We start from the raw sequence: 22420 nt of genomic DNA, 5'->3' as shown, positions 1-22420 counted from the left end.
TTACTTTGACATCGAGCTCAGTGAGTAGTGGTTTCTAGGAATGCTCTTACAATTTAAAGACTTCCAGAGCACATATCACTAACACTTTGGTCAGTCATACTGAAGTTCTCCTCAGACCAGTCATTTTACATGAATATTAAAGATTATCTGTTCCATGTATTTTTATCTTACGGATAGAGCGCCCTACCAAATCCCTGGTTCATTTTGATCAATTTCATGGTCATAGGATTTTAAAAAATGTCAATTTCAGAGTTTCCTTGGGGACCCAAGGCTGTTGTAGGGGGGATCGTGGTACTGCCATTCTTACTTCTGCGCTGCTGGCGACAGTGCTGCCTTCAGAGCTGGGCAGCCGGATAGCAGAGGCTCCTGGCCAGGTGCCCAGCTGTAAACGGAGCGCCACTGTCAGCAGCGCAGAAGTGAGAGTCGCACAGTATGGGGGAGGGGTGTCATCATTTGCGGGAGCGGAGAAAAGGACTGGCCTTATGGGTGGGCGAGAGGGTGACCACCCAGGGCCCCATGGTTGGGATGGTGGTGTGTTGATCCCCATGCCACACACACGGACAGCTCAAGGTCCCTTTAACTCCAGAGCACTGGGCCCAGAGCCAGGGTGCCGTAGGGCTGGGGTCACCCCATCCAGAGGCTTTTACTGTGCGCAAGGCTCCAGCTGATTGTCCCAGCTGGGCTGGGAAGGGATGGGACTTCCTCTTCCCATTCAGGTGCTGCTCCCAGGGCTAGATTAGACCTACCTCCAGGAAACTCCCCCAGCTGCAGGAAGCTCCTGGCATGGTATGGTACTGCCACCTCTTACTTCTGGGTCCCCACCAGTAGTAGTGCAGAAGTGAGGGTAATAAAACGTTACCTGCCACCCTTACTTCTGCACTGCTGCTGGCAGCAGTGCTGTCTTTAGAGCTGGGCGCCCGGCATGAGATGGGGGGACCGACCCTGAAACAACTTAGTTTCAAATATTAATAGGATGACACAATATTTAACTGATTTCTGCCTGTGATACAATTACTGTTTTGTAAAGTAGAACCATCCTAACTATTCTACGCATAATAAAAGTGGACAGTTGCCCATAGGTAACAAACCACCTCGTAAGAGCCAGAGAGAAGGGAAAGGTCTTCACATCCTCTGGGAGCCGATGTCCACTTTGTACACCTACCCTTCAACATCACTGCTCCTTCACAAGACCAGAGCTTCAGAAGCCTTCTTCCCAGGCTCCAGCTATAAACCATATCTTTGCTGGTATGGCATTTTTAGCTTTTGACTCACAATACCAGGGGTGAGCGACAAGTCCAACCATCTCCTCCAGAAAACTGACTCATTTAATAGTTGTGCTACATTTACTAATATCACCACCTTACCCTAATCATCTGGTTTTTGCCCTCCTAATCTTTGCCTTCATTTTCTCATATATGCCCCCCATCCAGACATCCCTCCCTCCAACCTAACCTGCTCCTGACTCCCTCACTTCTATCACTGGAGTTCCCTTCTCATTTAAATGATTCTGAGCCATCACACTGTGCCGATTACTGGCTTATGTAACCGCATAATCCACACTACACTGTTACCCTCCAATTGTCTCCTACCGTTTGCTACACTTGTATCTTGTCTTAAATTAGATTGTACATTTCTCAGGGCAAGAACTGTGGGTATGTCCACACTGATACTGGAAGTGTAACTTCCAGATCAGACAGACATACCTGTGCTAGCTCTGATCAAGTTGGCACTCTAAAAACAGCAGTGTAGTCCCAGCAGTGCAAACAGTAGGAAGGCTAGCCACACCAACCATATGCCTAGGGTTTCAGATGGGACAGAACTTGGGGCAGCAAACCCATTCCACTGCTTGTGCAGTTGCAGCTACATTACTATTTTTAGCATGCTAGCTGCATCAGAGCTAGGGCAGCTATTTCTACCTGAGCTGCAAATTATACTTCCTGCTACAGTGGAGATGTAATCTGTGTCTTTCTATATGTTGGTTCAGTAGCTAGCACACAGGGATCCTGAGTTTGACTGAAGTCCATTGGTGCTACTGCTAGATAATTAAAAAAACAGCAAGGGTAATTACCTCAAATTTGTTAAAGCAATTCATAAAACTGCCATGTGGATTATAATTTATACTGCAACTAATACATTGTAAGCAATGTCCCCGGTGTATATCTGAGAAATAAATTACTGATTTCATGGGTTTCTCATAGAAAATGTTAGACATTTCACAGTGAGGACTGTTAGACAGGGATAGGAAAGATACTAAAAATATGCTCACAGCTAACTGTTTTCTGAAACCCAAAGTCATAAAAGCTACATACTGTAGCTGAAGAGAAAATGTAGAATGAATCAGTACCCTGCATGATAATCCAAGCTCTTCTGCCCTTGTCTTTTCTGTTAGACACTGACTAGAACTTGTCATATGAAGACGTTTATTAGGAAAAAAGAGTCCCATATCACACACATTATGTGGTTATATAACAACTGTTATAATAGCTTCAAGGTAACAGCACTTCTATTCCCTCTGTCGTCCCTCAAGGGCACATATTTAAAGGTTCCCAGCTCCCAATCATCACCTCTTGGACAGAGACCTCCTCTTTCCCTCCTGACCTGAATTTTCCAGGCTGCACAGATCCCTTCTGAGACTGATACTCCCAGCAGCTAGACTGCCTAAACAGACCAGCATCTCTGCTTTGCTTTCTCTCCTAAGGGTATGAATAGCATATTGCCTGCAGCTATAATATATGACACAGCTCTTCGTAAGCAAGCACACGTATTCTTAAGGTGAAACCATTACAGAGGAAATGTATTAAAAACAATAAAAGAACCTATGTGCGTGTTAAAAAGCTAACCAGAGGTCACCCGGAACTCCAGCAAGGGCTCTGTTAGGCGTCCAGTCTTCAAAACCCACACCTGTGTCTTCCCCATGATTATAGGTTCATAACTACCTCAGATTCAGAACGAGAATTCCAGCAGGACAGATCAGCCGTTTCTTTATACGGGTCAGGCCTTTGATCTCCTGTCTCTGGGAAAAGGTAATTAGTAGGCAAAGACCCATGGGTGTAGTTTCAAAAGGCAGGGTTTTTGAATAACCAGAGGGGTGTAAGGGTGGGGGAGTTTGTATTAAACTTCCCCCTAGTTATTCCCCAAGAAATCCTCTTAACACTTATGTCCCAAAAGTCCATTCTGGGACATTTTCAATATAGTCCTTTGAACTTCTAAGACTCACATCACTTCTCCCTCCGAGAGAGGTTACACACAATCCCAGCCAGCAACAGTACATAAACTTTGCATTTAATATAATGGACCCCAAAAATACTTAAATTCAATAAGGACTCACAATGATACGCCGGAAATTGCCATATCTGCCAATACCCACTTTGGGCTAGCTGAGATCTGCAAATTCACAAAACAATTCTCTCACAATAAAATGCATCCCATTCTGATGAATAAAACAAATAGCCCTATTGTATGATTTAGGATGCTGACATCAAGCCAACACAGTAGCCAACACAAAATGCCTTATTGCATTTATACATGATTTGAAAACTACCCAAAGGAAAATTTAAGGACTGAATTATTCAGCTTTTAAATCTGACTTTTTCAAACCAACATCTGTATATAATGCTTCTTTATCTCATTAAATAACTTAGAAACACAATTGCCTGTTTGAGCGCATGCTAGCTAAAAGAAAACTTGTTCACATAATCCAACATCCACAGAACCCTGACACTACAGTAGAATCTCAGAGTTATGAGAAGGGAGGTTGATTAACTCTGAAATGTTTGTAACTTTTGAACAAAATGTTATGGCTATTCTTTCAAAAAGTTTACAACTAAACACTGACTTAATACAGCTTTGAAACTTTACTCTTCAGAAAAAAATGCTGCTTTTAACCATCTTAATTTAAATGAATCAAGCACAGAAACAGTTTCCTTTCTTCGTCAAATCTTTTTACTTTCCCCTTTTTTTAGTAGTTTACATGTAACATGATACTGTCTGTATTTGCCTTTTTTTTTTTTTTTTTTTTTTTTGGGGGGGGGGGGTCGTCTCTGGGGCTGCCTAATTGTGTATTTCCAGTTACAAATAAGATGCGCGGTTGACTGGACAGCTAGTAACTCTGGTTTCGTAACTCTGAGGTTCTACTGTATTTCAAATTAACTAGTCTTGGGAAAGCTAAAAAGACTGGGTTAACAGTCAGAAACTGCAAGACTTTTATGACAGTATATGAATTTACTGAATGTAGTTACATCTAACTTTAAAAAAATATATTCCGACTATCAAGAACATTATGACTCTCATGAGAAACATTTGAAAAGCAGGCTCACAAGGAAAAAAAGCTAGGAGCTTGATGAGTCTCAGGGAAGAGTAAAATTGTCTGTCCAATACTGTGGCTGCTTGCTCTGAAGATTAAAATCCCATACACACAGAGTGCTTTCACAGGATCCTGATAATACCTGAGAACAGGGAAATCCATTGGACACTCCTATTTACTCTCAAGCATTTTGAGCAGAGGGTGCATTTTTGTTTATAGAAACGAAAAAAGTTACAATACTTTACTTTTTCTGAATTGATGGTTCACACATCAAAATACAAAAATGGTCTGCTATAGTTAACATTAAGACCAGCTTTCTATTTTCTCTTCTTATTTATACAGAAGCAATTAGTTTAGATTCACATTTGAAAGGCAGCATTGTCCAGTAGATAGGCAAATGTATTGAGAGTAACACCTGTGTACGATCCCCAGCTCCACCCAATGCCGTTGTGTAACCTTGAGCAAGGCCCTATTTGCCCCCCTACTCTTTGTCAGACTTGTCTATTTAGACCAGTGGTTCCCAACCTTTTTGGCTTGAGGGCCACAGATATCATTTTTACAACTCTGAAGGGCCAGTCTCCACCAGCAGCCCCCCTCCTCCCCACTGCAGCCAGAAGGAAGGAGTTCCTCGCTCATCTCCTGTCCCGCTGGCTGCAGCAGGGGAAACTGCATGCGTCCTGTAGCCACGTGTTCTCCACCTGGGTCCTCAGGCAGCCTCTTCCTTCTGCAGCCTGTGGGAAGGGAGTGGTGGGCCACTTTGAAAGACCCCGCCAGCCACTTTTGGCCCATGGGCCACGAGTTGAGAACCACTGATTTAGACTGTATGTTCCCTGGGGCAGGGCCCATCTTATTACGTATTTGTGATAGGCATTTTACAATGAGAACTTGATGTAAATTGGGGTCTCTAGGCATTCCTTTAATCCAAGAAAGAAGTAGTACCAAGAGAACTTTGTTGTACCTTTCCTATTCTCCTCTTTGGAGTTAAGTCATCTGGCACAAAAAATTATATATAAAGACATTTAAACAAAGAAAAATTTTTTTCCCTAGGTTATGTTTTCATTTTTTAAAAGATAGCTAAAACCTATGCTATGGGCCTGACCTATATGACCATGCACCTTTAAATACCATTCTGCCATCTCAATGATTGGTTTCTTCCTGTTTTTATGGTTAAACTTGACTAACCCAGAACAAAAAATGCTACAGTTTACAGTTGCAAAACAAGTTACCATTATGTCCACAAACAGAACACAGTTCACCACATAGAGAGAGACTGGACTGAGGTTATACTTCTACAGAGAATAAATTACCAGTTTGTTATGTAGAGATTGCATGCCAACTGTGATTAATTTCAGTAAGAAGTCAGCAAAGCATCTATTGTTTAATGGCCTCTTCTTCCAGTCTCCCTCCCCCGTTGTCACAACCCATTTCAGAATATAAAAATCTTCGTCACCCACATGCTAATAGTTTTGAAAGTAGCTGTTCCTTTTCTAGCACTAAATACTAACTTTAAAAAATAAATCTGAAGAAGATGTTACAATTTACCCATGTATAAGAAATAGATAAAAGCAAGATTAGTACCAAACACAGAATACCACCAAATGCTTCTCATGCAGTTTTAAATATCTGCAAGCAGCAAATGGGTTAATTTACCTACATGTAATCCACGCACATGCAAGCAATCTTGCACAGGGCACAATTCTAATTTTAAAACTAAAATTAAAAACACCTTGAATTACCCTCTAGGTCCAAGCTAAAAATTGTATAAAAATTTCATGTGGTTGGATTTGTATCTTTTTTATTATATTTTTGAAAATCCTGTAAAATTGTTTATTTCGCAAACGAGAGGCTAACAGCATAGTCACGTCTAATTGGTTTTGCACTGCTGGGAAGCTCTGCAGCTTGCCTTTTTGATGGGCAGCAACAGCATGAGAGCTTGCATCATGCTGGCTGGCCTCTTCTGCAGAGCAATACCTGGAAGTAGTAGTTTTAATTTAATTTGTGGATTTTTAAAACCACGTATCCAATGAAAATTCAATTACATATTTTCATTTCTACACCACTCTAGTCCTAAATCACACTGAATATTTGGATTTAGACATGCATTTATTCTTTTACCGAGATACCTTCTGTTCTCTAATTTCCTCTGAATAATTCTTTGTAATTAATTGACCAGCATCTTATGATTTAGTTATACAGGAGTACCTCAATTATCCAAGTCTTTCATGTAAAGACTGTGTGCACACATAATGTTGCACTTCTTCCCCTAACCCCACAGACCCCTAGCATGCCAGCCTTAGGGAATCAAATTCATGCCTTCTGGCAGAGGTTTCCAACCTGTGGGTAGATCTTTGGTAAGGGAGAGGAGTATTAACAATGGGTGTAGCTGAATATGACCTCCAATGACAATCTCCAATACCAGCAGTCAAAATAACAAAAACAAAGATCCTCTGTGCTTCACAGGCTGTGATTTCCAAAGGAAAAACAGAAGTATTAAAAACATCCAGTTTCCTAGAATCTAGGAAAAGCAAAAAGTAGAATCTATTACATCCACTATGAAAATAAACATGCAGCTCTAATCTGCTTATTCAAAAACTGAAAACCACATTTCAGGTGGTGATATTGATAAGGAGTCCCTGTATAGACCCTTTCCACTCCAGTTAATGGGAACGTTATCCTTGCAAGAGAAGATGTGATACAGGATTATACAGTGTGCCAATACACCTACGTGAAGGGAAGGAGGAAAACCGGGGCACAGGAGAAGAAAAATACAGTGGCATGGAAGTCAGCTAGAGGTAAAAATTTAGGCCACATGGACTAAACCACATCTTTGTTCCGGGGAAGTAAGTACTTTTTGTATGTATGCATGGTCAATACAGAGCACATAAACATCATTACCAAAGCATAAGTCTACAAAAGCCAACTTTATTGTACATGCAAATCACAAGCAACTCCTCATTACTCCAATATTCTGAGACGAGCCTGCAGACAGCTCATTTGTGCTGACCTTTACAACCACATCAAGCTGTGGTGACAGCTAAGGGCTTTATGTTTTCCAGTTCCAGCAATACTATTAGTCCAGAATTCAGTTTCATTATGTATAATGAAAGGTAAAGGTCAAACTGTTGTTTAGGTTTCCGCTAGATGGCAATAGTTTGACTTTCAGCTGAGCATCTTTCCTTTAACAAGGTCAGATTTAAAAAAAAGCAAGAGGTAACGTTTTATGTGTGTCCATTTTAAACCAGTATGTTTGTGCTCTTAAGAATACAAGCGTAAAAACGTGGAAAATTCTTCCTCAGCATTCACTGGGTGAACAAATGCCAAGTATCATCCCACGCTGTATACATGACATAGGAGTAGGACTACCAGGATGATCATCTTCCATATTCATGTTTCCACTGACCCTACAGCTCCTTATCTAATTGCCTTGACAGTGAGCATTCCCATTTTAAAATGGAAAAAAAAAATTAAACCTGTACATGAGATTATGGTTTGAAATGAAACCTGCAGGTAGGATGGAAGGTCTATCATATGTTTCTAAGACACAATGAAGGTGCTGTCCATTTCACAGTATCAACGGCTGAGTAACTAAATAGCATAATGCTGATACCACTAGTTTACTGGTTCCTTAATCACAGCCATCCCAGTAAAATGGGGAGATGTGGCAGGTAAGAGAACAAATCACTCCTGAGGAAGTTATATAACTATAAACATTTCACCAACAGAAATTATAAACTTCATGGTTTAGCAATAAGAATTCATTCAAGAAAGTCAGTTCTCTTTAAAGTAACTTTAAATATTCCCATACCCAGGGAAGAACAAACAGCAGCACAGGTTATTTTAGCTGACATTGCTTCAAAAGAGCCCGCTACTCACAATCTGTTTTGTTACAAATTTTGAATGCTAATGGGAGTTCTCAACACCAACAAAGACAGCAGTTAAAATGTACTTTTGTTTATTTGTATAAAAATGCAGGTATCCAAGAGTCTCTCAAATATCTGTGATAATCCAGAGAAAAGTTTCTTCAGTTGCAATATATTTATACTTGAGAGTTTCATATAAATCAATGCAAAGCAGTTACAGTATAGGAAGATGACAGCAGGTGGGAGAGGCAGACTAGGAGAAACTCCAAGTTTTTAATAGTAAGAAGCCAACGGGAAAAAACTGGACAACAACCTTGTACCTGTTGTTCTTCGAGATGTGTTGCTCATGTCCATTCCATTGTAGGTGCGTGCACGCCCCGTGCATGGTTACTGGAAACTTTTTCCCCTTAGCGTATCCCATAGGGTTGGCTCAGGCATCTCCTGGAGCCCCGTGCACATGCTGTGGCATTGAAAGCGCTGCTGGCCCTACCCCCTCTCAGTTCCTTCTAGCCATCAACTGACAGTGGGGATGGAGGGCAGGTCATGGAATGGACATGAGCAACACATCTTAAAGAACAAGGTAAGTAACCGTCTTTTCTTCAAGTGCTTGCTCATGTCCATTCCATTTTAGATGACTTGCAAGCAGTACCTTGGAGGCGGGTTCGGCATTCACAGTTGACTGCAACACTGCCCTACCGAATCTGGTGTCATCCCTAGCCTGTTGCACAATGGGACGTAAAGGTATCAACCAATGACCATGTAGCAGCTTTGCACATGTCCTGCATAAGCACCCGTGCCAAAAATGCTACAGAAGATTTGTGCTCTCTGGTGGAGTGAGCTTTGACGTTGGCCAGAAGCGGAACCTTTGCCTGCTCGTAGCAGAAGCATATGCAGGCAGTTATCCAGGAGGAGATTCACTGCAATGAGACAGATAAGCCTTTCATCCTTCGCGATGAACAACTGCGTGGACTTATGGAATGGCTTCGTCCTCTTCAAGTAGAAAGCCAGGGGTCTACGTACATCCAACATATGCCATCTCTTTTCCTCTTCGGAAGCGTGCACCGTCGGAAAAAACACTGGCAGGAAATGTCCTGGTTGGTGTGGAATTGTGATACTACCTTGAGCAGGAAGGTCAGGTAAGGCCTCAGCTGGACCTTACCTTTATAAAAAAATCATATAGGGTGGCTCCGAGGTGAATGCCCTGATTTCAGACACTCTCCTAGCCAATGGGATAGCTACTAAGAAGGCCACCTTCCATGACAGCAGCAGCAGTGGGCAAGTTGCCATGGGCTTGAATAGCGCCCTCGTGAGCCTAGAGAGAACCAAATTCAGGTCCCAGGGCAATACAGGATCCCTGACCTGCAGGTAGAGCTTTTCTATGCTCTTCAGAAATCTCGCTGCCATGGCATGGGAAAAAACTGATCTCCTATGAATTGGGGGATAGAATGCTGAGATGGCAGCCAGATGCACCTTTAGCGAGGCAGTAGCTACACCCTGAAGCTTAAGATGCAACAGGTAGTCTAGGACCACTTGGATTGGCGCTTGGTGCCAACCTGCTGCACTGTGGCCCAGCAATGAACCTCTCTCCCCCTTGGCCAAATATGATGCCCTCGTGGAGAGCTTCCTGCTACTTATCAGCACAGTCTGCACCTGAGACGAGCAAGCTTGTTCCTCCAAGCTCAGCCATTCAGCCTCCACACTGTCAAGTGGAGGGACTCCAGGTCCGGGTACAAAAAGCGCCCCTGGTCCTGGGAAAGTAGGTTGTGCCACCATGGTAGCTCCAGGAGAGGGGCGACTGACAGCTCCAGGAGCGTCGTGAACCAGTGCTGCCTGGGCCACTCGGGTGCAATAAGGATGATCCTCGCCTTGTCTTTCTTAATCTCTAATAGGACCTTCTAATAGGAGGGAAGGTGTACAGCAGCCCACTCAACCAGGGAATGAGGAAAGTATCTGACATGGTCCCCTTCGTCCCGCCCTTGAAAGGAGCAGAACTGGCTGCACTTCTTCTTGACCTTGGAGGTGAAGAGATCCACGTGGGGAAACTCCCAGCTCCGGAAGATCATGTTGGCAACTTACGGGTGGCGAGACCACTCGTGAGAAGGTACAAAGGACCTGCCGAGGCGGTCCGCTGTGGCATTCTTTATATCAGGGAGATGAGAGGTCACCAGGTGAAAATTGTGGCCTATCACCAAATTTCAAAGACCCATGCCTCCAGACAGAGGGCTGAGGAACGAGCCCCACCCTGTCTGTTGATATAATATATTGCAGCAATGTTGTCCGTTAGGACTTGAATCACCTTGCCTTTCAAGAAGGGAAGGAACACCGCGCATGCTAGGCGGATCGCTCGGAGCTCCCTGATGTTTATGTGGAGCCTCTGGTCCTCTTCCAACCAGGTCCTCTGGGGACTGTGACCAGAGCTGATGTGCGCCCCCCAGCCCAGGTCCAAAGCATCTGACACTAGAGTCATTGCGGGGCACCTATCTGCAAAGGGCTTTCCCTCCATCTCCATTTGGGGATCCAACCACCACCCTAGGGAGGCCAGGACCTGTGAGGGCTCCATGACAACACTGTCCATGGGGTGTCTGCTTGGGGCATAAGCCAAGGCCAGCCATAGCTGAAGCAGTCTGAGCTTCAGGTGAGCGTGGCAGAGCACATAGGTGCATGCTGCCATATGGCCCAGTAGCTGCAAGCAGACTCACATTGTGGTAAGGGGGCAGGCACGGAGGTTCCTGATGAGGCTGGACATGGCCTTGAACTGGGCGTGTGGCAGGAACGCTCTGGCCTGAATCAAGTCGAGAACTGACCCGATATACTCTATCCTTTGCACAGGCACTAGAGTAGACTTCGCTTGTTTACTAGGAGGCCTCGCCTGTGACAGGTGGCTTGCACAAGGTCCAGACTGGCTTGGGCCTGAGCCTTCGACCTGCCTCTGATTAACCAGTCATCCAGATATGGGTAGAACTCCACCCCTCAACACCTGAGATAAGCAGTCACCACTGCCATGCACTTTGTGAACACCCTCGGGGCTGACGATAGGCCAAACGGGAGGGCTGTAAACTGGTAGTGGGAACCCCCCACCATGAACCTGAGTAATCTTATGTGAACCAGAAAGATTGTATGTGAAAATATGCGTCTTTCAAATCGAGGGCAGCACACCAGTCTCCTGAATCCAGGGATGGGATAATAGGGACCAGAGAAACAATGGGAAATTTTTGCCTTCTGATGTATCTGTTTAGGCCCCGCAGGTCCAGAATGGGCCGGAGACCCCCTTTGGCCTTTGGGATGAGGAAATATCGGGAGTAGAAACCTCGTCCTCTCATATCCTTCGGGACCTCCTCTACAGCTCCCAGTATGAAAATATTGCGCACCTCTTGTAGGAGGATTTGCTTGTGAGAGGGGTCCCTGAAGAGGGACGGGAAGGTGCAGGGAGGAGGAGAGGAAAATTGGAGGGTACAGCCCGTTCCAATGTTGTCCAGGACCCAGCAGTCCGATGTTATATGGGTCCAGGCCAGAAGGAAAGGACAGTTTAAGAAAGGTAGGGATGCAGGATCCAGGTGCAAGGCTGGTATGCTGTCCTCTTGCGCACCATCAAAATGAGTGCTGCTGACTGCCTGAGCGCCTCTCTCCTCCCCTCCTGCAGGTCCTGAAGCGCTGTGCCTGGGAACCTGGGCTGCTGCTGGCTCTGCTGGGGCCGAAGCCACCTCCTGGAAGCTTGTGGCATGTACAGACCCAACGAACGCAGTGTTGCCTGAGAGTCCCTAAGCCCATAGAGCTTCACATCCGTCTGTTCCGAGAAGAACACAGCCCCAACAAACAGTAGATCCTGTATGGACCGCTGCACCTCCTGGGAGAGACCGGACGACTTGGAGCCATGAGCAATGGCACATGGAGATCCCCAAGGCCATTGCCCTTGCCGTCAAGGCAGCCTGCAAAGCTGCTCTGGTCACTGTCTTACCCTCCTTTGAGACTGTGGAAAAGTCCTGGGCCTGATCCGGAGGTACGGCTTCCCCAAAACGCTTGAGAGAGTCCCACAAATTATAATTATACTTCCCTAACAACACCTGTTGATTGGTGATGTGGAACTAGAGGTTGGCTGTAGAATAAATTTTTCTTCCAAACAAGTCTAGTTTCTTGCGGTCCTTATTTTTGGGAGTTGAGCCAGGCTGACCCTGCCCGTCTCTCTCATTTGTCACCTCCACTACTAAGGAGCTCAGCGCTGGGTGGGTGAACAAGTATTTGAATTCTTTTGAGGGAATGTAATACTTTTTCTCCACCATCTTCGAGGTCGGGGGAAGGGGAATGAAGTTTGCCAGACATCCTACGCCAGCTTTAGGATCCCTTTGTGCACTAGCAGGGTGAATTGGGACGGTACTGCCGCCGCCACTACATTAAACAGGTCATCCGTCTGTTCCTGCAGCTCTTCCACCTCCAGCCTGAAGTTGGAGGCCACCCTTTTTAGAAGCTCCTGGTGTGCTCAGAAGTGATCCAGAGGAGCCAATGGGCCTGTCTCCAGTGCCTCATCTGGAGAGGAAGAGGATGACTGACCCGGTGCCAGAGAGGCTGGCACTTCTGCTGAATGTATGGGAGGCCCTGCAGATGTACCCTCCATAGGGTCCAACTCCTCTCCCTACTCGGAATCATGGGCCTCTGCCGGCGGTGCTGGGGGCCCTGATTGCTTCACTGACGAGACCAGGGAGTAGAGTCCCGAGGTCACCTGTAACCCTCAGGGCTTCCAGTATTGCCATTGGGGTGGCCATTGGCCCTGAGACCACTCTTGAGGGGGCAGGTAGGGACCTTGCTCTTGTCCTTCAGGTCAGGAAGGCTAGGTGGGGGGATCCACTGGGTCCTTTCCCTTCCTGGAATCGCCAGACCCTCCTGCCGGGGACCAGCATCATCCAGAGCTCAATTGTTTCCCTGTATCATGGTACCAAGGGGAGGGGGAGCAGTATATGCACCTCTTCCCGGCACTCCCTTGACCGACGTCTCAGTGGCTGGGAGTACGAGTCTGCTGCCTGGACCGACTCGGTGAGAAGGACTGCCCATGGTAAGAGGAGGAGCAGGAGCGGCGACTGGGAGCCTCTCAGTATCGAAGCCCACTGCCAGTGGGGGTCTTCTCTAGGTGAGCGTCGCGATGCTGGTGACGGTTCTGCACTACCCATGTGCAGGCGAACTCATCGGTGCCGGTGACCTAGAATTGTACTTGGCCCCAGATGGGGAGTATCTGCTTAATACTGAGTGGGACCTGTGTCGACTCATCGATGCCACGGCCCTTGGTGCCAGCGATCATGAGTGACACTTCGTGCTGTCTTGGCTCCTGCGGTACTGGTGATCTGCTCCTGGAGACCACCTCGGTGTCGGGAAACATGACCTAGGGGATCAGCCTCTCAGGGGGATCCATCTCCTCGGGGGTCCGGTGAGGTGTGCAGTCACTGCAGGGGCCCCATTGGGGGTTTTCCTCTCGATGCAGGCGCTCTACCCCTCGCCCTTTCCATCTGGGCCGAGGGGGTGTGTGGGATGGGCAAGGCCAACAAATCGGTTGCCACCTGAAGAGCCTCCGGCAGTCCCCTTCCACACTCCGGAGATGGGGGACGCTCTGCGGAAGGGCTCACAGTACCGGGTGAAACCTGCCCCTGCGGGGGTTGCTCAGAGCACTGGCTCTGAGCTGCCCTGGAGCTCAACCCTGAATCCTTATATCTCTTCTGCACAGGGAAGCGGTCATCTGCCAGGCATTGTTTTCTGGGCCTCTTCCTTTGGTGAAGAGGAAGCCCGGTGCTGCGATGAAGTCAGTGCCGGCAGCGCACTCTGCACTGACCTGGTGCTCGGTGCCGAAAGGGAGTGGGACGGCTCCAATGCCGGTCTCAAGGGCACCTCCATTAACAAGGCCTTCAGATGGATATCTTGGTCCTTTTGAGTCCTCGGTCTGAATGCCTTGCAGATGCAGCACTTGTCCTTTCAATGAGAGACTCCCCAAGGCACTTTAAGCAGTCTTTGTGGGGATCGCTAATCAGAAAGGCAGGATTTACAAGGCTGAAAGCTCGGAGATCAGAGCATACCCCGATGCCAGGTGGAGGTCCCTAATGGCACTACCTGATCAACTACAACAACAGTAACTAAGAACTATCTAAACAACTACTTAAGAAGTACTTATAAAACAAAAGGCTACAGCTAAGAGGCACTCGCCGAAGCAAGCAAAAATCATCAGTGGCGGGAAAAAGGAACTGAGGGGGCGTAGGGCTGGCAGCGCCTCATATACTGTGGCATATGCGCAAGGCTCCAAGGGGCGCCAGAGCCTGCCTTATGGGATCTGCTAAGGGGAAAATGTTTCTGGTAACTGTGCACGGGGCGCGCACACACTTACAAGGGAATGGACACGAGCAAGCACTTGAAAAAGAAGCCACATTTTTTTCCTCAGTTCTACACACCAATGCATTTGGATTAATCTAAAACGCAGACTTTTGGCAGCAAATGGATTCATTACCTAAATTAAATATTAAAATGAACTGGATGCCAATGTTTTCAGTTGGAGGAGGGCAATGACAAACAACCATTTTGATTAGACCAAGTAAAAAAATTCAAACAAGAACCAATTGGTTTTGAGATATTTAGATTCTAGGCATTATTTTATACTCAAATTAGGAGCACACACTAGTAGCAGGTGCACAGATTTGGAAGAATGTTTAGTGCTTTCTATTCATCAGATTTATATAGGTATACAGATGGCAAAAGTCTTAATGAGGCCTTTATGTTCGTTTTGGAGCATCTGTCCTATTTATAAGCATTGTTTGAAAACGTTCAACCAACTTCCATACAAATAGACATTTTAAGACCCACATGAACAAAAAGTCTGGTTAAAAGTATCTGCTTTCTCATCTATATATAGAGCAATCTACACTAAAAAGATAAATCAAGCCATTTGGTACAAATGGTTGTCAATCTGACCAGGCTAGATGGAAGAAAAAGCTTAAACACGTACTGCAGTGCTCAGTGAACTCTACCACCACTGAACTAAATCCAAACAGAAAGTAGGATGTGGGACAATACTCCAACTCTACAGTTGAAAGTTTCGCTATGTCAGTTGGGGGGAAAAGGGGAGAGGATCCACACCACTAACCAACACAGTTAGGCCAGCAAAAGCCTTAGGGCAGCACGGTTAGACCAACAAAAAAAGAACTCTTGCCAGTACCAGCAAAAGAATTATTGATGGTATCATCTGCACTTCGCTGGGGAGGGTTGCTGGTACAGCTATACTGGCAAATCCTTTCTAGTGTAGGCAAAGTGTTAGTCTCTACACAGGGTTACAAACACCTTAAAAAAGAGCTCTTTAATTTATACACAAGTAGTGCTTTTCCCTGGTTTTAAAATCAGATGTTGATTTCTCATTAATGCTGCTAACAAACAAATACACAACTTTGTTGAGAGGCAAAGGAAAAGTAAACCTGAAGCATTTATATATGCTATCACAGAGGCGTACTACGTTTTAGAAATGCTTTTTTTAACTTACCGTTACAGACTTCAAAGTCATCCCATGGTAGGTGCCCATAGTGTCAATTTTGAAGCCTTCCGTCTCTGTAAAGCAAAAGAGTCTCTTGTAAATCATTCCACATGCAAGTGTCAGAACAATGCCTATGTTTAAACTACTAGAATAGGAAATTCTTTTCCAGTCACTTTTGGGAGGAAATAAGCCTTCCTGCTGCAGTGTTTTAACTCTGTACATACACTAATTTTTAACTGTATTAGTTACTGTTACTACCCTGGTTGGCTCTAAACACAGCCTATGACTGGTTAGGTGAAGTCTTGGTCTCACTGAGGTCCCAGGGAGTTCTGCCAAAAACTTCAGTAGGGATCAGGAATTCTCTCTATGTTTAACACTGGTTAAAAACGTGGCTCGTAAACATGATAGCTCACAGTGTTTTGTTTTGAGCAGATACCTATTTTTGCATGTTTGTTTTCCTGTAACCAATTTTCCTATAAGCAGTTCAGCAGCAGTGCTATATGGACAACACTCCACTACCCATGCCTATGAAACCAGTTTGACTGGTCATCTTTCTTCCTCTGATCTCTCTGCAATATTGCACGAGTGCATTGCTGCTTGTGCTGCTCTAAATACACATCCTCATACACTTATTCCTGTTAGAGTAAAACAGGACAGTGGCTCAAAAAGAATAAGACCTGAGAACAAGAGTTGTGAGTGCATTATTTGGCCCTTAAATTTGGTTCTGATATCCTGACATGCATGTTAGTTTTACAACTCAACATATGCAGAATACTCAAAGGAAACCTGATGGAGACTTTAACAAACTGGAATTAGTACAATAGCAAAATAAGATATATGAATTCACTCTAGCATGTTCACCTTTAATAGGATAAAAGTAGTCAATTTTAAATGCAGTTCTAACAGAGGCAGAAGACCCAATTATGCAACCAAAAACTGCACTCCTAACATACAGTTTCATGAACTGCATTGTACACATTCAAAGCCAGATAAAATTAATTTTATAAACGTGCATGTACACACTATTAAAATCGCAATAAACCAAGAAAGATTAGACATTTACTTGAATACAATAGTAACTGAAGTTACACTAATAGCATAAAAGTGTTAATGACTAATCAATCCTCATTCTTCAGAACATAAACCGATCACCAGTAAGATTAGGAAGAAATTTCCCCTACTACTCCTCAAGAGATGCATTGAAAGGTTAGTTATAACTTCCTCTGGAGTATGTGACAGTAACTACTATTAAAAAACTGTGCCACAAATTGTTAGTCAAATATACATACCAACTAGAGAAATCAATATTATATATAGTATTACAAGAAAACAAAGGAATTTTTGCATGTCTCTGCTGATGCAGAATTTCAGAACTTAGCTGAAACAGCTTCAGGACTATGTAAATCATAAAACCTAGTTTGTGTGTCTTATTTATAAAAACTTTGGTCCATGTAAACAGCAGAGTAAAGCAGGATGTCAAGCTCCAGGTATGCCACCTTCCCTCCAACAAGAAAAAACTCAAGGCCATAAAAACGGACCAGTAAAGAGAACAACTATTATAAATAAGAACTGGATAGAGCCAGTGGATTGGACAGTAGCAAACAGATGACAGAAGTAGACAGATAAAAGTAAGTTTTAGCAGGATAAGGAAAAACGTTTTAGTTTAGGTTAGCTATTGTAATTAATAGACTCAGACTTTAATGTCAGAAGGAACCATCATGATCATCTAGTCTGACCTCTTGCATATAGCAGACCACAGAACCTTGCCCACCCACTCTCATAATAAACCCATAACCTCTGGCTGAGTTCCTGAAGTCCTTAAGTATGATTTAAATACTGCTAGTTACAGAGAATCCATACTAATTTAAACCTGCAAGTGACCTGTGACCCATGCTGCAGAGGAAGGCAAAAACCCCCCAGGGCCTCTGCCAATATAACCTGACCCATCTGACCTCTGCCAATTCCTTTCTGACCCCAAATATGGCAATCAGTTAGACCCTGGAAATGTGGGGAAGACCCACCAGCCAGACACCTGGGAAAGAATTCTCTGTAGTAAATCAGAGCCCTCCCCCTCTAATATCCCATCACTGGCCTTTGGAGATATTTGCTGCCAGCAGTCACAGAACAGCTACATGCCACTGCAGGCACTCTCATCATACCATCCCCTCCATACATGAGAATGTTTTAATAAGACAGGTACACAGATGAGGTAACTTGGTAAACTGATTCTGCGCAAAGATAGGTGATTGACAACAAGAGCGGAGACGACACAGGGAAGAACATAGCAGAGATCAGAGATATGAAAAGTGTCGCTCTGGCCCCAGGAGAGAGAACTTGATTAGTTACCTTTCTTGCCTTTTCTGTTTTTGCATGTATATGTCATTCATAGGTGATAATAGCATTGTCTTAAAATGTACAAAATAACGGCTAAAATAAACTGCTTAGGCCTAAATTGAAGTGGGTCTCATTTTTCACCCAACACCACTGAATCGTTGTCTATTATGGTATAGCAATTCCCATGTTATAGCCTATCAGTAATTTCAGATGGTTCAATAACCTGGCACGTGTCAAATTTTTACACACTGTGGACCATTTGAGAAATCTTGAATCATTTTCTCTCCCAGCCTCATTCTGCAGCAAACACCACACCTGATTCCATGTAAAAGGAGAAGGCCCAAAAGCAAAAATAACCCAGTATGCTGAAGTGAGTTTTTCAGTCTGGTTACATTCCACCACCACAATTTTTATACATACTCTTTATTTCTACTCTCCACATTAAGTAAAAAATGACAAAAAAAGACTGAACAGACTTGAGTTCCCGGGAAGGAACCCAAAAAGGCAGAAGCAGCACAACAAGGGAGCACTGCTAGGAACACAAAGCAGCTCTGGTTGAAGGCTGATTCATCCATATCTGAAACGAAGACTGGATACCACTTTCCTTTTCAGCTATACATGTTTCATGACTGATGGCATCAGCTCTTTAGACCATATCGAAGTGATCCACTAATCTGTTTTAAGAACCACTATGCTAATGAAATCAGACACCGAATTTCACTCCAAACAAGAGGTGAATATAACCCTATTTACTAGAAGTCAAATAAAAAACAAAGGGCTCCATGCAGCAGTTACTAAACTACATTAACAAAAATAATTGAACTGTATAAAATACATCAGATATTAAGAGAGACTGTTTATAAATCCCCATCCTATAATCATATATCAAACAGTTCAATAACTTTACAACTGAAAGTTCATACTGAATTCTTAACAGCCTCTCTTAATACCAACCTGAGTATAATAACTGAAGCTTTATGTACAAATATTAATTTCATAGTCTTCTAATACTCAGATGTAAAATATCGCTGAGCTCACCTACACCAAGCTGGAAAAATATGAAGACACACGGTAGCCTGTATTTCTTCAAATCAAAATCTGTGGATGCCTTGCATACTTATTCTCTACTATTAATTACATTCATTTTATGATTGTAGGATTCTATTTATTTCTAAATTAAGATTTAATTCTAAGCACAAAAGAAATAAATCTTGGCCATTGTGTATAATTAAAATTTAGAATTTTAGTAGAAAATGCTACTACTCATTTATAAAACAGCAGCATGCTCTTAAAATCCCCATGACAAGACAAGAAATAAATTCACAGTACAACCTCATTGACCACTTGGTTCTGATAACAAATTTGTTTAGTACCTGAAAAAGCAGCCTTAGAAACTGGGACTCCCCCCTCTATTTTATAAATGTATAGTTCAAAAGTAGGCAATCTGAGCATATTAGATTTATTGTGTAAATTCAACTGTACTTAAACATGAAGCTAAATTACAAGGGTGGGTGAAAGACTGACGTCTACATTGTAAATCCAACAGCAAGGCTTTCTGTTAAACACTGGAAAACATTTAGGTGTGGCAAACAAGACATTGTGGCCTGTGATGACAGAAAGAATGCTATCAGATGGCTGTCCAACAAATCTCTATCCAGTTTATACTAGATGGGATCACAAAAAGGGTCAGTTCCGATAGCAATTCTTTTTTTGAGTGTGGGAACCTAGATAGCAGTCTCAGCAGAGAAACAAAGGCCAGTATCTCACTTCTGTGGGTAGTCCCCCAAGGTCAGGGGAGAAAGCATTGTTGGGGCGGTGAGGAAAAGTTTATATTACTGCCACCTCAGCTGAACATGTTCTATAGATAAGATGATGCAAATCTTCAGGGCTATCATTCCAGCACTTTTCACATGTACTAACACCACTTTGAAAAATCTGATTGATGGAAAGGAATTCTGCAGGTAAAGCAGTCTAAAAGGTCAGTGCACAACAATTTAGACACTGCTTTTAAAGCAGTTTATTACTTGAGTGTCCTAAAGAACAAAGAACACCCTGCCACTGCTCAGTGGTCAAGCATGTCACTGGCTAAATTAAGTGCCCATTGTGTTCAAAATGAAGGATAAGCCTTGATGTAAGCGGGAGAAGGATGCCAGCTGTGCTGTTCAAAGACAGGGTATTGCCTTTGTTTCAGAAGCAGTTATGAATCAAAAATACAGCTTGTTATATTGCCAAGATAGATGCAGCAGGTTAGACATTAGAAAGAAGTGGTCTATGCCATCAAAATGATGACATGCATGAAATTCTCTCTGACTTTCTTAGTGCTCAGTCAAAATTAAAATGAGTTAAATGTAAAGGGTAAGAGGAAAGGGAGAAAATCCAGTATGCAAGTCAATTTTGTATTGTTAATGAGTGTGTGGCTGCTCACTGGCAATTTGAAAGTCACAAAGCCAGAAGTGAGGAAATAATGGCTGAGCAAAGTAATTGCTGTGTGTTTGCCTTAACAGTTCAAATTGTTTTGAGGCGGGGATAATAGAACTGGCCAGGTGTACAGCCAAGTAACATGATTGTCCATGGTGAGGATAGATAGACCATTTGTGATGGATGGAGCTGTAAGAAACATTCTTACATGTTTAATGTGATATATAACAACAATTTAATTTTAAAGATGAGACAACTTTTCTCCTTTCACCCACAGCTGGAATAATAAAAAAGCATGCTTGAGAACAATCACTGGTCTGTGTCTAGTACAGGACTGCTAAAGCAGTTCAATTTACTCCAGGTATAATAGATTTCTTCTTTGCTCTCTCAAAGAATAGTACTTAACATCTAAAAACTCATTTACAATCGCAGCTACCTTGACTAAAGCATTCCTGTAATAAAACTTGTCCTATTTGGCATAGAGACCGTAAGGAGAGCCCGCTAGGTGAGCACACTGATACCACTTTCTGAATAATGATCCATCCCAGGACATACAGAAACTTGGCTGTAAGTCAGCAGTCTACTTACCATATCTTGCCAAGTTAAAGTGTTTTAACCCATTATCTTAAATCTACACATTTTAAATTGCTTATGTTAACAAGCAACCTGATTCCCATATTAAGCCAACACACTGAAATATCCAAGGTAGAAACAAACCCATATAAGCAAGGAATTTCCTAGTTAAGTCTGCCATGGATAATACCGTAGTAAAATTGAGATTAAAAGAATCTAAATCCATGCTTAGCCATACTGATGAAGTAATTGTTAGTTTAATACTAGGAAACCCTTCTCATGTTTCAAGATCCTCTGATAAATGAGCAAATAGATAGGCTCCAGTGAAGACACACAAGTGTGTCATTGTTTCTGTTGGCTTCGTTTCAACCTTCAGCTAAAAATCACTGCACACACTATTTTTGTGGCAAGTTGTACATATAATTTAGTTCCAGTATTTTAACAGGTTATTTAGGACAGCATAGGTAATGCTTTCGGGTATCCTTATAGCTGTTAGCTTTAAAGGAAATAGCGGTAAATTCTGTGAGTTTTCCTGTTATTCTCATAGGTTAATAACAATGAGTTTTAATCATGGTCTCAGCATATAATCACTGGGTGAAATTCTAGGGCCTCTAATATGCAGGAAGTCATATTAGATTATCATAATGGAGAAGGGTCCATTATGATAATCTAATATGACTTCCTGCATATCATAGGCCCTAGAATTTCACCCAACATTTATATGCTGATTCCACGATTTTCACAAGTAACTAATGATTTTGGCTGCCCAACATGATATTTGCACTTCAGCACCTTCTGAAAAATCAGGCTCCCTTGAGATGTCTTATCTTTAATAAGATAATTAAACTTCCAATGATAAATATGAAATCCAAAGTTTTACTTATTAACAACATTGTATTAGAGAACTAGAAATGTTTAAAAATAAGTGCTGTGATAAAATATATAATGTAAGGAATTCTTCTCCTTTAACCCCGTCCCCACAGACTGCAGCAGGTGTTGCAGAATAGCTGCACAGTTGCTCAGCACTCCAGCTTCAGGTTGAGGACTATGTTCGCAGTAGGTTCTGTACTCCGCCTTTGTACAAACTATGAAAATGTAGCACCTCAGAAACTTTTTTAAAGCATGTGCTTTTCCAATAATGTTCTAAAACACTTCCTACACTGTGAAGAACCAAAAAAAAACTCTCACCCCCTTAGTAGAATTAGTCTTAATTAACATTGTAAGATTTCACAAGATAAAACTAAACTCAAGCCTTCTCTCTAGGGTTAGCTGCTCCTTGGGTTCCTACGCCAGGATTGCCCAACCCAAACACAAGGTTCATTAAGCATTTTCCAGTAAGTGCCATCAATCCTAGTCATAGGAACAAGAATGCTGACAGCCAGTTACTCTTTGGAGTTAATTAATTCCATGGGAAAACTGCACCCTCCTTGCTTATGCATG

The 22420-nt window shown here is 43.2% G+C and overlaps 1 protein-coding gene across 1 annotated transcript in view; it reads right to left on the bottom strand.

The window, feature by feature from the left end:
* The window catches only part of CDC73 (cell division cycle 73), a 142257-nt gene that overhangs the window by 78614 nt on the left and 41223 nt on the right, over nt 1–22420 (bottom strand). Inside the window, exon 10 of the mRNA XM_067535087.1 lies at nt 15665–15729. Coding sequence (XP_067391188.1) covers nt 15665–15729 — 65 coding nt within the window. The remainder of the gene's footprint in view (nt 1–15664; nt 15730–22420) is intronic.

The sequence above is a fragment of the Emydura macquarii genome, unplaced genomic scaffold, assembly GCF_026122565.2.
Source record: "Emydura macquarii macquarii isolate MOO-44397 ecotype Brisbane River unplaced genomic scaffold, CSIRO-AGI_Emac_v2 contig_3477, whole genome shotgun sequence".
Taxonomy (NCBI): Eukaryota; Metazoa; Chordata; order Testudines; family Chelidae; genus Emydura; species Emydura macquarii.
Note: the sequence above shows the minus strand (reverse complement) of the source record. Positions and strands in the feature narration are given on the sequence as shown.